This window comes from Lithobates pipiens, unplaced genomic scaffold (genome assembly GCF_037356315.1).
Source record: "Lithobates pipiens isolate NorthernLeopardFrog02 unplaced genomic scaffold, aLitPip1_a1.2 Scaffold_13, whole genome shotgun sequence".
NCBI lineage: Eukaryota > Metazoa > Chordata > Amphibia > Anura > Ranidae > Lithobates > Lithobates pipiens.
This window is the reverse complement of record NW_027507718.1, coordinates 339,037,524-339,052,752: the sequence shown is the minus strand read 5'-3', so window position 1 is coordinate 339,052,752 and position 15,229 is coordinate 339,037,524. Positions and strand designations below refer to the sequence as shown.

The following is a 15,229-nucleotide window of genomic DNA, read 5'->3' as shown; positions in this document are numbered from 1 at the left end:
TATAAAGTAGTGCAAATAAATCTGGAGAAGAGAAGCACACATTTAAGAAAAAAATAAGTGACATTTGAGACGATATTGGGTTATGTCTCGCTGACAATTGGCCATCAAAATCTGTCGGGTCCTAGCAGGAATTTCCACCCACCCAGTCCATCTGCAGTAACAAAAAGGCAGATAGTGTTTTTTACATGAGCTGGACTAATCCCAGAACCCAGATAGCCAAAGCAGCGGTAATGTGTGGTGTTTAGCCATCAGTCACGTAAGGACCACAAAGGACATGGCCACTATCCGACCATAATTGCCACCCTATCTACTGTCCATATAGATATCCTTAGATCAGAAGAATTATAATGGCCGTAATGTGCATTAACAGTACAGATGTTTTACAGAGAGACACAATGTTGGCAGAAAGGTGCTTCCATAATCATGAACTGTTGCGTCGTGTGATCACGTTGGCCTGAAAGTCACTCTAGTCTTGGCTTATCATGGGATAAGAACAGTGATCAAAGTGTTCCTCGCAATTTGCTTCTTCCCTCACCAAGCCTCAGTTAGTGATGTATGCTGGGGCTCCATAGATAAGCCTCTCTTGATGTAGCCTAGCATCTGTCCATTACCAAGTAACATATTTTTTGTTCTAAAGTGATGTCTGCTGGGGGGGGGGGGGGGGGCTGTTTCCCACTGTACAACATAACATCCACAAATCAAAACTAAGGTTGGCTTTAGATGAATAATTTTTTTTGTTTAGCCAGCAGGCTGAATGGAAAAACAAGCAGATTCCTCCTTCCCCACGGTCAAGATGGATAGACTCTGCTGAGCTGTATTCTGACAGTGGGGGCTCTCCCCCTGAGCTGTATTCTGACGGTGGGGGCTCTCCCCCTGAGCTGTATTCTGACGGTGGGGGCTCTCCCCCTGAGCTGTATTCTGACGGTGGGGGCTCTCCCCCTGAGCTGTATTCTGACGGTGGGGGCTCTCCCCCTGAGCTGTATTCTGACGGTGGGGGCTCTCCCCCTGAGCTGTATTCTGACGGTGGGGGCTCTCCCCCTGAGCTGTATTCTGACGGTGGGGGCTCTCCCCCTGAGCTGTATTCTGACAGTGGGGGCTCTCCCCCTGAGCTGTATTCTGACAGTGGGGGCTCTCCCCCTGAGCTGTATTCTGACAGTGGGGGCTCTCCCCCTGAGCTGTATTCTGACAGTGGGGGCTCTCCCCCTGAGCTGTATTCTGGCTGTGGGGGCTCTCCCCCTGAGCTGTATTCTGGCTGTGGGGGCTCTCCCCCTGAGCTGTAGTCTGGCTGTGGGGGCTCTCCCCCTGAGCTGTAGTCTGGCTGTGGGGGCTCTCCCCCTGAGCTGTATTCTGGCTGTGGGGGCTCTCCCCCTGAGCTGTATTCTGACAGTGGGGGCTCTCCCCCTGAGCTGTATTCTGACAGTGGGGGCTCTCCCCCTGAGCTGTATTCTGACAGTGGGGGCTCTCCCCCTGAGCTGTATTCTGACAGTGGGGGCTCTCCCCCTGAGCTGTATTCTGGCTGTGGGGGCTCTCCCCCTGAGCTGTATTCTGGCTGTGGGGGCTCTCCCCCTGAGAAATTGTATGCCGACAGCGGGGACTCTCTGCTGTCAGAATACCCTGATCAGTGGTACCCTGATCAGTGGCTTCAGCCTATTGCCTGCCATTGCTGCTCAAGGCCATTCAACAGAAGCGGATTGTTACATCGACTTCTGTCGAGCAAGTGCAGCCACACATACATTCAAATTTTGCTTTCCCCTGCTAAACCGGCCAAATTTCAATCAATCTATGGCCAACTTAAAGAATTCTAATCGCCCATATATAGATCACTGAAGTTTGCACATTTTTCTCAGGGCTGTTGCAGGCACTAAATTAGTTTGGGGAAAAAACAGTAGAGACGGGTCATGCTTTTTTTTTTTTTAGGGTCAATACATAAAGAAATATGTATGAAACCACTATAGATGCCCACTTTACTGCATGTCAGTGGAGAAGAAGTAGGTAAAAACAGTGCTGCTACCAACTAAGTATTATCTGCATAGAAACATCTACAGAGTAAGAGCATTCCAATACAATTGTTGTATTCTGGTTCCATAAGCTTCTATTATCCATTTCCTGGCACTTGCTGTATGCTATTTTATGTCTTCTGACAGCTGGCTCTCTGAATTTACTGGCAGAAAAGGTCTGCAATGCACACTACCATCTTACCATTGTTCACATTTACACCCAAGCATTCCATATTCACCTTCAGATTATGGCTTGTGATTTTGTGTTCTCTCTGATTGTAAATTAGGCCTAATTTGCATGAATGTGTCTATTTTACTAAGGGTAGTTGTGTTCATTATGCATTTTGGCAGATCTGGTGTTATAACATGCAAACCAATTCCCTTCCCACTAATAGTCCACTTTGCCGGGCTTTCCCATCGTTTTGTTGAAGCTCTTACAAATACCCCATACTTACAGGAAGGGATGGGCATGTGGCCTACTGCTCTTAGGATGGATTCACATCTATGCATTTTTAGTGTTTTTGCATTTTGCAGATTTGCACTACAGAACGTGTTCCATAGGAAACCATATTAAATGGACTGTAGTGCAAATCTGCAAAATGCAAAAAGCACACTAAAACTGCATAGGTGTGAATCCAGCCCTACTTAAGGAATGCATTGTTCGGTTCTAAGTGGCTAATCTCCAAGCCCTAAGGCCCCTTTCACACGGGGCGGATCAGTAATGATCCGCCCGTGATGATCCGCTCGCTCAGCGGGGATCGCTCCGTTGTCCCCGCTGAGCTGGCGGCGGACAGGGTGGTCTCCGCACACTGTACAGGGACCGCCCTATCAGCTTTCCGCTCTCCTCTATGGGGATCGGATGAGCACGGACCGTCTGTCCGTGTTCATCTGATCCGCTCTGCAGACGGATAGAAAAATAGGATTTTCCTCAGTCTGCAGAATTGGACAGTTGCGGAGGCGGACAATAGCGGGTGTCTGCGGATGTTCATCCGCAAACACCCGCTATTCCATAGGGATGCATGTATGTCCGTATTTCATCCGCAAACGGATGGATGAAATACGGACATACTGTCCGCATGTGTGAAAGGGGCCTAACACTGCAAGGAGGGGAGAAGGTCATTAACTCTGTGTAAGCTTCAGCACAGGTCAACATGGTGCTCACACATGACTAGACTCAGGGCTGTGACAGCTGAACAGATGTGCAGGGTAGCAGAGGTAGGTCAGGTATTGGTGGGTGGGTGTATTTATAATAAAAAAAACTTTTTTTGGATAATGCAGTGAAGCCCCTGCATGTTTTGTTTTGCTGGTAATGATCTCTTAGTGAGAGTTCCTTTCACTTCCTGTTCTGAGGACACTCCAAGAAGTGAGAGAAAATCTCTATAATATGGGAAGAAATCCCCTCCTAGACAGCTGATATAAGAACTCGCGTCCCCATTGAAAATTTTTCCTCACTGCCTGTTTTAATTGTTTTTGAATTCCCGATCCCTTCCTATCCCTGTGACAATAGTCATCAGGACACAGAAACGGTACATCTTAGCAATTGGGTTGTGGAAAAGTTATTTTTTATTTTTATATATACATTATATATCTCTGCATGAACTTAATGCAAATAAAGTCGGCAATGGCAGCTTACTTGAAAGATTTTCTTTGAAGCTGAACTCCGGGATAATCAAATATTATAAAGTACAAGAGTCATGTATTGTTTCTTCAGTCTTGGTGTTCTTTGTGTGTTTCTTACAGATCTGTTCAGTAATTCAGTGTAACACTTTCACCTCTGTGTAGAATCCTTTTTATTAATAAAGACCACTGTTACTCTCGCTTCTAGGGTAGGGTGACTGGTCTCGTCTCTGCCCCCTCTGCAAACAGTCTGTAGTGCAGGGAGCTTCGAGGAGCCTCCCACAGCTCTGCTGTCTGCATAGGCTATGTACAACAAAGCAATGGTGTCACGGCTACTTTTACTAGGAAATATCTGGGTTTGCAAAGGCATTTGGTGCACACAAAGTTGACATATCCTTTTGTAGCTACTGAGGAATCTGTTTAAATAAAAGTCTTTGTGCCCGGAGGTCATCTTTCAGAAGTGCATTAAGAAATGAAAACATGGTAAGGTGCCTTTACCATCTTACTAAATCATTTTATTAAACTTGTAGAGTTCTTCTCCTTTACAAAAGTGTCCTGTTTACGTGACAACACTTTGGCTTGATGAAAACAGCTTGTGCTCTGTTTGTTAAATTGATGTTTGTGTGTTTTAATCTTGTATGAATCTCATGGGAACAGTCATCTGGAGACTCCAGCTTCTCTTACAGAGAAACGCATAGTTCATCCTCCAAGTGCTTCCCCTGTAGCAGACAGCCTAAGTTCTCATAAAGACAGCACGAGAACAGCAATGCGAGTGCCGTGTGTGTATCTCTGTGTATTCGTTGGTTTTTCTTAACAAGCAACACAAAAGCAATCCAATTAAAACCGTACGAATTGTGCTTTTTATTTGTTATGCGGCTAATTCTCTTTCAAGATTCTGGTTTCCATTACAGAGGGCTGAACCAGGGTGGGATCAGGAGATTATTTTACAGTGCTGGCATAAATCTAGTAAACTGGCTTGCAATATTTTCTTTTTAAAAATGATGGAATGCTTGCAAGAACCAAATCAGATTTAGTGCTTTTTGTTCCAAGTTGTTTTGTTCCATATCAAGTAACTAATCCAACCCTCTTTTTCAGACAAGGACCTTTGTCATCAATTCGAGCTGTAATTAAGAGAAGTAAGTACTCTTCTTCCTACTTTATTGCATTGCATCTATCTGTTTTAGCCCAAAAAAGATGTATCTGTGTTTTTATATTGTATTATTGGGTGAAATGACCTTATAGGCCAAGTTCAACTTTAAAACATACTACACCCATATTAAGGGTTGTAATATGTTCCAGCTCCTGCTCCGCTCTCCCCTTTCAGCTGCGCTGAATTTAAATGTGACAGTAGCCGCAGGAAAGAGGATCCCCAGCATGCTGTCACATTTGAATGCAGAACGGCTGCATGGGGCACTACCCGCACAGCTACATCTTTCATTCACAGGCATTTGTGAATGAATAAACTACAATTACCATCTGCCACCACGGCAGTCGGCTTGTAGTTCTCAATGGACTATGAGCATGCTGATCAGTCCATTCACTCTTTCCAGTTTTCTAGCTGAAAGCCTATATGGTGGTATCGGCAGAAAGCTGGAGAGAGAGAGTGTGCGGGAGCCTTACATTGTACCTGTGATCCACTAATCGCAGGCGCGATGCTTTGCATGTAATTAGAAAGCAAAGTAGAAGTGGCGCTGTCCCTGTTAGTTAAAATAAAAAGAAATCTTCTCAACATACTGTGCAAGAACTATTTGATAAAAAAAATATATAAAATGTGTTACTAAAGAAAATATAAACAAATTAAAAATCAAAATGTGATAAAGCTTGTGTTAGAACCTCTGACGGGTATTGACTAGTGATAAACCTGGTGCTATATTAAACCCAAGAGGTTCTCTAAATACATTCAATCGACTTGTGTATCAAAAACCTGTGTAGTAGATGTTTACATCAAAAGATAAAATCATAAAAACATTTTAAACAGACTCCGAAAAGAAACCAAAAGATATGAGCCTATATAGAGCTTGTGGAAAAGAGTGACTACCAAAAAAGGTGACCTTTAATTTAAGTGCAGTGTGTGTCGCCTACTATTCAACTGGCCGGTGATAGAAATCCTGAATGGTGCTATACCCCCTATGGGGTGTTAATCACTATATGGTGTGTGCTTAAATATAAAGGTACAATAAAATAACAATAAAAAAAAATATATAAAAATGGGGGGTCCCAAGCCAAAAAATATATGAAATATGGAAAATAGTAAAAAAAAAAAAAAATTATGTAGAAGTATAAATTCTATTTGGGAGCTTATGTATGTACTATACCCTCAGTTGGGTGTTGGGGATACCCGTGTGATGTGTGTCTCCAAACTATGGTGTATTTCTTATCCCACACCAAATTTTTTGTTATGCAAACTAAAAAGATGCTGTTAATACATAATCTTAATAAAAATAAAACTATATCGCATATGCTAATAAATGCGTTTAAAGTCCATAAAAGATATATCGCATATGCTGGTGCATTAAACGTCCATAAGAATATGAGAGGTGACTCGTGCTCTGAAAGGTGCTATAGTTATGCTGGTATAAAGGTGCCGGTGCGCTTGTTCATGCAAGTTTTATTTTTATTAAGATTATGTATTAACAGCATCTTTTTGGTTTGCATAACAAAATATTTGGTGTGGGATAAGAAATACACCATAGTTTGGAGACACACATCACACGGGTCTCCCCAACACCCGACTGAGGGTATAGTAAATACATAAGCTCCCAAATAGGATTTATACTTCTATATAATATATATATTTTTTTTTTTTACTATTTGGCTTGGGACCCCCCATTTTTATATATTTTTTTTTTTTATTGTTGTTATTTTATTGTACCGTTTATATTTACGCACACACCATATAGTTATTTTTAACACCCCACAGAGGGTATAGCACCATTCAGGATTTCTATCACCTGCCAGTTGAATAGTAGGCGACACACACGTCACTTAAATTAAAGGTACATCACCTTTTTGATAGTCACTTTTCCACAAGCTCTATATAGGCTCATATCTTTTGAATGGTTTTGGGTTTTTTTTCGGAGTCTGTTTAAAATGTTTTTATGATTTTATCTTTTGATGTAAACATCTATTACACAGGTTTTTGATACACAAGTTGCTTGAATGTATTTAGAGAACCTCTTGGGTTTAATATAGCACCAGGTTTATCACTAGTCAATACCTGTCAGGGGTTCTAACACGAGCTTTATCACATTTTGATTTATATTTTCTTTAGTAACACATTTTATATATATTTTTTTTTGATCAAATAGTTCTTGCACAGTATGTTGAGAAGATTTCTTTTTATTTGAACTAATAGGGGCAGTGCCACTTCTACTTTGCTTTCTAATTACATACATGTTCCACCTGTGGGGGATTAAATTGTAGAGGCAGCTCTAACCCCATAGTGTACAAATTTTTTTTCCGATAAGTTTAATCCGTAGCGCAGCCTCGCCCTACCCCTTTTTGCGATGCTTTGCATGCTCCTTTAGAAAGAATAATAAATGCTCCTTATTTTTTGCAGGAAAAAAAAAATGTGCATTTATTTTTTCTAAGAGGTAATTTTTAAGTACATAAATCATGCCGAGATTTTCATTTTGGTATTTGCTATAGTAGACCCAAAGACTGTTTGTTTGTTTTTGCTCCTTCTTTTTAAATTGTCACACTTAGAGGCTATAAACCTCAATTTTCAAGTTTTACCCATAGGTAAGCCTTATTCTAGGCTTGCCTATAGGTACAGTAAATATCCCCTTAGGCAGGATTCACACCTATGCATTTTGTAGATTTGCACTACGGAAGCTGTTCCATAGAAAATCATGTTAAATGGACTGTAGTGCAAATCTGCAAAATGCAAAAAGCACTAAAACTGCATAGGTGTGAATCCAGCCTAAACATGCGCGGTTTAGGAGATATTTACTTTGTACCTTGCAGATGATGTCATCGGCGCATGCGCTGTGAAGAAACTGCCTTCCGTGCCATTTCTTCACTAGCAAGGGCCGTGACTAGTGGCTCCTGCAGGAGTGACATCACATGACTCCGGTCAGCCACAGAGCCGGAGTCTGCGGCCTCAGGAGGAAGAGGGGCAAACATGGATGCGGCCTCCAGCAGGGACAGCGCAGGCTTTGTTTGCAGGTAAGTGCCACGTAATGAGCTAGTATGCGATGTATGCTAGCACATTATGCTTTTACTTTGCAGGGAACAAAACAGGAAGTAAAACCCATCAGGGGTCTCCCTGCAACAGTACTGTCCACAGCCTGATAGGCAGAGAGACCAGCTTTCTATTGATCTGAATGAAGGCAGCATAGCGCAGATGATTTCTAAGGGGTGAAGGGGGATATACAGGATTTTTTTTATCTTAAAGTTCTATCCTTTAAGCAAATAAAACATCAAAAATAGACATTAAAAAATGTCAATCCAAGAGTTGGATCAGTTGAAGTGGTATCTGATGGGCTGAGGCGGTCACCAGCTATTAATCAGTAAAAGGAGAAATCAAACTGGTTGTTCTGGGTTAGCGCATTGTCTTAAATAAAATCATGTTGGTCTCTTGCACATGGGCATTTGTAGCTTTGAATTTTTTATTTTTTTTTACATGGATCCAAACACAGGTGCTTTGTTATCTATGGGACAATGTACAAGCTGCACAAAGATCCATAATGCAGTTATGTTCTCAGAGGCAGGTATAGGTGAGATCTTTACCCCACATAACTTGCATTTTTTACTCAGGATCTTTCTGTGTGTTTAAACATCAGTAAATTACCACTTGTGTGTGCAAGAGGCCTAAATTGTTGCAATTACCAAATCCTGATGCAACATTTCAATAACAAGCTTAACCATTTCTCCTGCCAAAATGGCTGGTTCTTTTCCTATCCTTGCTACATTCTGTATAATATATAAAAAGGGAGCCTCTAATAAAGGTTTTTTTTTTTTTAGTTCTGGATAGCTAACGTTATAAAGCGATTATTGGTGAGTTTTCCCTGAATTCTTGTCTTGGTAACAACACTGAACAGTTAGGGAGGATCCCCCAAAGTGGAGACCCAAACAGCATTAAAAACTTGCCACAGGTTCTAAAACTAAGAAAGAGAGAGCGTGCACCACCACCCAAGTGTAGATTTATTGAGATAAATGATAAACACCTGAAATGAGTGGAGGGATGACCAGGCAGAGTGCCAAATGAATCTGATCGGCTACAGTACATGTACACGCCTGCTTTCTTGCTCCAATCTGCAATCCCCAGTCGCTTCTCATAAATCCGCAGCTGCACTTTACCGGCTTCCTCTTCCATCCCTGATAGATGACCATTTATCTCTGGAAGACCTGCTACACCCAGGCTGTTTGATATGCAGATTGGCATTTTTACCACAATTAATGCATTTCATGTGTTTTTTTTAATCATTATCTCAATAAATATACACTTAGAGGGTGGCACCCTCCCTCTCCTTTTCTTTGTTATATATGTGTACTAGAGGGATTTACCCAAGATCCTGCTTCAGCGAGTTGCTGCAGCCATGGAGAAGTGGTATTCATTTATTAATTGGACATATAAGGACTTCTATTCTTAACCCTTTAAATTGTAATTCCAGTCAAATTCTAACTTAGACCCCTTTCACACTGGAGCGTTTTGCAGGCTCTATAGCGTTAAAAATAGTGTCTGCAAAATGCCCTAAAACAGCTGCTCCATTCACTCCAGTGTGAAAGCCCGCCCCACTATTGGCCGAATAGCAATGCTAAAATGACGGTAAAGCCATGCTAAAAATAGTGCCGCTGTACTGCTAACGCCAGTGGAGGCTCAGTGTGAAAGGGGTCTAAGGCTAAATCTTTTTCCAACCCAGTCTAAGACTATTCTATCTACGCTGTAAAAGAAAAGTGTATACTGGCTTATTCTGACACCGCTTCGGTCCGTTCAAATGTCAAGCTCCTTGCGCAAGATTCAGTGTAGAGGGGGACAGCCAATAACCGCTGCAGCAAAGTAAGCCTATGGGTGATGGCATTGCCTAGGCTCTGCAGCTGTTGTCACTGCTTCTCCTCCCCACTGAGGCTGGTGCTGGGACCCGGTCATGTGATTGGACCGACTTCAGAATAGGCAAGTATAGACATCTTTTCTTTTACAGGGTAGATAGAATAGTCTTACAACGGAGGTGGGAGTCGATTTAGCCTTAGAATTTTAATGGAATTCCACTTTAAGGGCATTTTTTGCTTGAAGCTGGGTTCACATCTCTATGCGGAGCAGCTCACCGATGCGTCCCTGTTTAGGACCGAATTTTAGGCTGAATTCGGACCTTAAACGGACCAGAAGACGCACAGGACTCCAGTGCTTTTCGCTCCGCAGCGCAGCTGTTCTGGAGCTGTGTGAACCGGCTCCATTGAGAGACGTTCACAGGCTCCTGACAGGCAAATTGGAGGCGGAGAAACCCGCATCCAATTCGTAATAGTGTGAACCCAGCCTTATTTATCCTTTTTTGAGGTTCTAAAACTTCCTCACTCTGTTCAAAGCTAAAACATTTATGTTCAGTTAGAGTTTCCTTTTTAGATATGTGTTTGGGTAGACTTGAACATTTTAGCCCTCAACATTCTGAGAAAGAGCGACATCTTTTAGCACAAAGTATATCGACACATCTCTGCTACTCTCCCATTTATGCAGATCGTGAAGGAAAAAACACATTTGCATTCTACAATCATTTCTATTAATTTTTAATGCCTTTCCAAAATAACAGATGCAACAGTTTAGAGATTTGGTAAAACGTTCAGTGTAGTAAAAACACTTTTGGTAGTTATATAGTGCATTTTGTTATAGGGATCAGTACATCAGACCAAAAAGAGGGACCGATGAGGTAGAAAAAGGGAGAGATTTGTTTCCAAAATTGGGACAGTTTGGAGCTAGGATTTGAGCTTAAAACATGAATTATTATAAAGGAACATCTAAAAGTGTTAATTTTGCCTAAGCAATATCCTGAGAAATCTTTTTCCTTGTATCTTTTGCCTAGAATTCCTTCCAATTCTGCAATTGGCAGTATTCAACCAAGGTGCCCTCACATGGATTGATATTCAATTCATGTATGGTCAGCTTTAGTGAGATTTGGGGAGATCACTGCTGAGCTGCTCACTGTTCTCCTTGCTGGAGGCTCAACATGAGAAAGAAAAAAACAAAAAGTTGGCCACTTTCACACACACAGAACAAGGCATGTAATTACATAGAGACAACAGGAAAGTCCTTTGATTTATTTTTTTGGAGGCATAGCCTATGGAGTTTAGTATCTCTTTAAATTGACCCACTTCTGCAAAAGATTAAGCACCTGTTTAACACAGTTTAATACCTGTCCCCCTGCCCATGCTCTCTACCACTGCCTTACAATTTTCAGCATCCAACATACCTCCAGGTATGTTGGATGCGTAGTTTCCTGCTGTGCATTGTGGTTCCTTCCACAAGCCCCCTATGTCATTACTCTTTCCCATGGTGACATAGGGTATGCGGATGAAACCACAGAGCACAGAGGGGGTACAGGCATTTGGGGAGAAGATCTCTCCAGCAGCAGAAGCTCAAGTTCAGCAGAGTGGGAGGTGAGACTGTCCTTTTGCAGGCACATCTTTGTTTCACTTTTTTCAGAGGGTCAGAGTTCCTTTATTAAAGAGGAAGTAAACCCTGAGGGAGGGTACAAAAGGATAAGTGCATTTATCTTTTACTTCTTCAGGGGCTAATACACTTACCTGGAACATGTCTGGAATACCAAAGAAGCTTCTGTTTGAGTACATTAACAGGGAAGTTTTTATCAAGATGCAATGACTAAGCACTCTTAAAGTCTAGTCATGGCTTTAGCCTCATGTCTGTAGTTTGTTAGGATCATCTAACAGAGTGCACTCATTTTCCAATGACAAAATCTTTGACTACACCCTCTTTCTGCACGGCCCCTGAAAATGTTATATACATACACTGCATGGGAGGAAGCTTGAATTCCCATGTGGTTTCACTTGTTATGGAAATGTTGCATCAGCGTCTGTATGCTTTGGTAACTGCAATACTTGCATGAGTTCACTGAGGCCGTGCACAGCAGGAGAGCTGCCTACACTGGGTTTAAAAAAAACAACTGTGTGTACCAGGCTTAAGTTTATGATTATTATTATTATTATTTTTTATACCTCTTAAGCTTTATTATTTTTGTTGTTGTTATTATGTATTTATTTCCTGTGTATAAGATATTTTACAGATATACCAGATTTGATTTATTTATTTTCAAAGTATATTTCAATAAGAAAATCTGTATGCAAGTAATATTTTACATTTTATTTGTTTATTTTACAGCTTCCAGAACTACTGCACAGAGTGAACAGCAAAGAGATAGAAGGTAATACTGTCAATCATGTCCTTTTGTCTTATATTTACACTCTGGTCAAATTATAAGATACAACTGCTCATAAACAAAATGTTAAACATTGAATCATGTGGGTGCAATTCATTAAATAAAGCCTGCAGACATGGTCAAGAGTTTCTCTTGTTGTTTGGCCAAATATAAAAATGTAGAGCATGTGCGATCTAAGTGACTTTAACGATGAAATGATCATTACTTCTGCGAGACGTGGAAATTGCAGCATCACAGACTTATGCCATGTACACACGGTCGGATTTTCCGACTGAAATTGTGCGATCGGACTGTGTTTTCGGAAATTCCATCGTATGTGGACTCCATTGGACTTTTTCCGTCGGAAATTTCCGGCACACAAAGTTTGAGATCTGGATCTAAAATTTTCCGACAACAAAATACGATCGTTTAAATTCTGATCATGTGTAGACAATTCCGCATGCTCAGAATAAATATCAAGACGAAAGCTATTGGCTACTGGCCTCTGTCATACATTTTGAACGTCGCCTCGTTCTGAACGAGCGGATTTTCCGACAACTTTGTGCGACCGTGTGTATGCAAGACAAGTTTGGGCCAAAATCCGTCTGAAAAATTCAGACGGAATTTGTCGTCGGATTGTCCAACCGTGTGTACAGGGCAATAGTTCACCACCTAGGATGTCACATATTCTCTAGAATTTACAGAGAATGATGTGAAAAACATCCAGTGAGCTACAGGGATTTGTGGGGGAAAAACATCTTAATAATGAGGTCTGGGGAGAATGGTCAGATTTGTTCAAGCTGGTAGGAAACCCACAAATACTGAAATAACCCCCTCTGTACAGTGGTGTGCAGAAAGGGCATCTGTTAGCATTCATATTGTCACACATTAAAGAGGATGACCTATAGAATCAAAAAATTGTGGCAGATTGTACTTCTGTCAATTAAGCATAGGAAATTCAACTCTGCATCACAGAATTGAAGAACATATGCAGCACCTTGTTGAAGCCATTCAGTGAACATTTCAGGCAGTTCTGAAGGTGGGTTAGTCCTACCCAGTAGATAAGTCTATCTAACAAAATGGCCATAGAACAATTCTACATGGCTGACTCGGATCATACTGAAAATATTGTATTATATGTTTACAGTGGTGAAAATATTTGATCCCCTGCAGATTTTGTAAGTTTGCCCACTTACAAAGAAATAAAGGGTCTATAATTGTTGTTATAGGTGTATTTTAAATGATAGAGATTTAATATCAACCCACAATCCAGAAAATACACATGGATATAAATGTTATAAATTGAGTTGCAGTTCATTGAGTAAAATTAAGTATTTGCTCTCCTATCAACCAACAATAATTTTGTCTCTCGGACTGGGAGTATGTGCTCATGTGGTACACAGATTAGTCCTGTCAATTTTAAGAAAGACCTCCTAATGACAACTCTTTATGTGTATAAAAGACACCTGTCCACAGAATCTTTCTTTAATGCAAACCTTACCATCATGGGCAAGACCAAAGAGCTGTCAAAACATCAGGAACAAGAGTGTAGACCCGCACAAGGCTGGAATTTACAAGACCATCACCAAGAAGCTTGATTAGAAGGAGACAACTGTTGGAGCGATTATTCGCAAATGGAAGAAATACAAAATAACTATCAATCACCCTCGGTCTGGAGCTCCTTGCAAGATTTTGCCTCCTGGGGTAAGGATGATCATGAAAAAAGTGAGGGCTCAGCCCAGAACTACACGGGAATAGCTTGTGAATAATCTCAAGGCAGTTGGGACCAAAGTCACCAAACAAACCATTGGTAAAACAATACTCCTCAATGGATTGAAATCCTGCAGCACCCGCAAGGTCCCCCTCCTCAAGAAGGCACATGTACAAGCCCGTCTGAAGTTTGCCATTAAAGATCGAAATGATTCAGCAAAAGATTTGGAGAAAGTACTATGGTCAGATGAGACCAAAATTGAGCTTTTTGACATTAGCTTGACTAGCTGTGGTTGGAGTAAGAAAAATTCTGACTATGACCCGAAGACCACCATCTCTACAGTCAAGCACAGAGGTGAAAACATGGTTTGGGTCTGTTTTCTGCTGAAGATACAGGCCAACCTTGCCAGATTGAGGGGCCAATGGACAGGGCCATGTATTTTAAAATCTTGGATGAGTTGAAGAGGAGCAGTGGGAAGCCCTACAGGCTGTCCCCCCAGTCTTCACTGAATGTAGCTCAGTGCGTGTCACAACCATATATCCTTTTAAGGGTTCACTATACACCAGCTAGATTAGCTTGTATGGGAGTAAGATCGGGTGCTGAATGTACTAGATGTAGTAGAGATCATGGAGATTTGATACTTCTCCTCTGGAGATGTCCGAAGCTCCATATATATTTGACTTAGGTCCTGACCACTATTAACAGAGTTTTCCAGGCTAAGATTCCGGTTGATCCAAAACACTGTATATTAGGTATACATGATGCACTCCCATTGGAATACACGCCAAGGCAAGCTGTGGCAAGGAAAGTAATCCTGAGGCATTGGAAATCCACAGAACCCCCAACATTGCAGGAGTGGATTACTCAAATGGGTGATACTATTTGATTAGAAATATGTATATACCAGCACAGAGGTAAAAGAGGCAAGTTTGGCAAGCTATGGGCCTCATGGCTGGATGTTCCCGGATTAGCCCCTTTAGATTTGGTTCATGACCGATTTGTTTTAGTACCTGTTATTGTACCGGTCTCTTATATTAATCGAGGGGATAACAAAAAATGAATATTTATTTGGATAGAACGGAGGTCGGGTGGATGGCTCCTGGGTATGTAGACTGTTCTTTATAATGTGATGTTGATATGTATCTTGCAATAGACTGCTTACATATGCCTACTATACTCTTTGTGCTCAAGAAACACTTTTTTGTTTGATAAAAAAAAAAGAAAAAAAAATCTTGGATGAGAACCTTCTTCCCTCAGCCAAAACACTGAAGATGGGTCTTCCAGCATGGCAATGACCCTAAACATACCACCAAGGCAACAAAGGAGTGGCTCAAGAAGAAGCACATTAAGGTCATTGTTTGACCTAGCCAGTCTACAGACCTTAAGAGAAGTATGTGTTTCTTTTTTTTTTTAATTCATACTTACCTCGGTGGATGAAGCATCGGACCGATGCTGCAGCTGTCCCCCACTGTCTCTGCACTGAGAACCGAGCCACCGAATATCGCAGATAGCTCGGTTTTCACAGATCCCCGAGAGGA

The 15,229-nt window shown here is 41.5% G+C and overlaps 1 protein-coding gene across 2 annotated transcripts in view; it reads left to right on the top strand.

Annotated features, from left to right (window-relative positions):
• SH3D19 (SH3 domain containing 19) overlaps positions 1-15,229 on the top strand; it is a 142,931-nt gene that overhangs the window by 75,341 nt on the left and 52,361 nt on the right. For both annotated transcript variants that reach the window (XM_077477028.1, XM_077477029.1), the window contains exons 3-4: positions 4,710-4,750; positions 11,944-11,986. In XM_077477028.1, the coding sequence (XP_077333154.1) occupies positions 4,710-4,750; positions 11,944-11,986 (84 nt within the window). The remainder of the gene's footprint in view (positions 1-4,709; positions 4,751-11,943; positions 11,987-15,229) is intronic.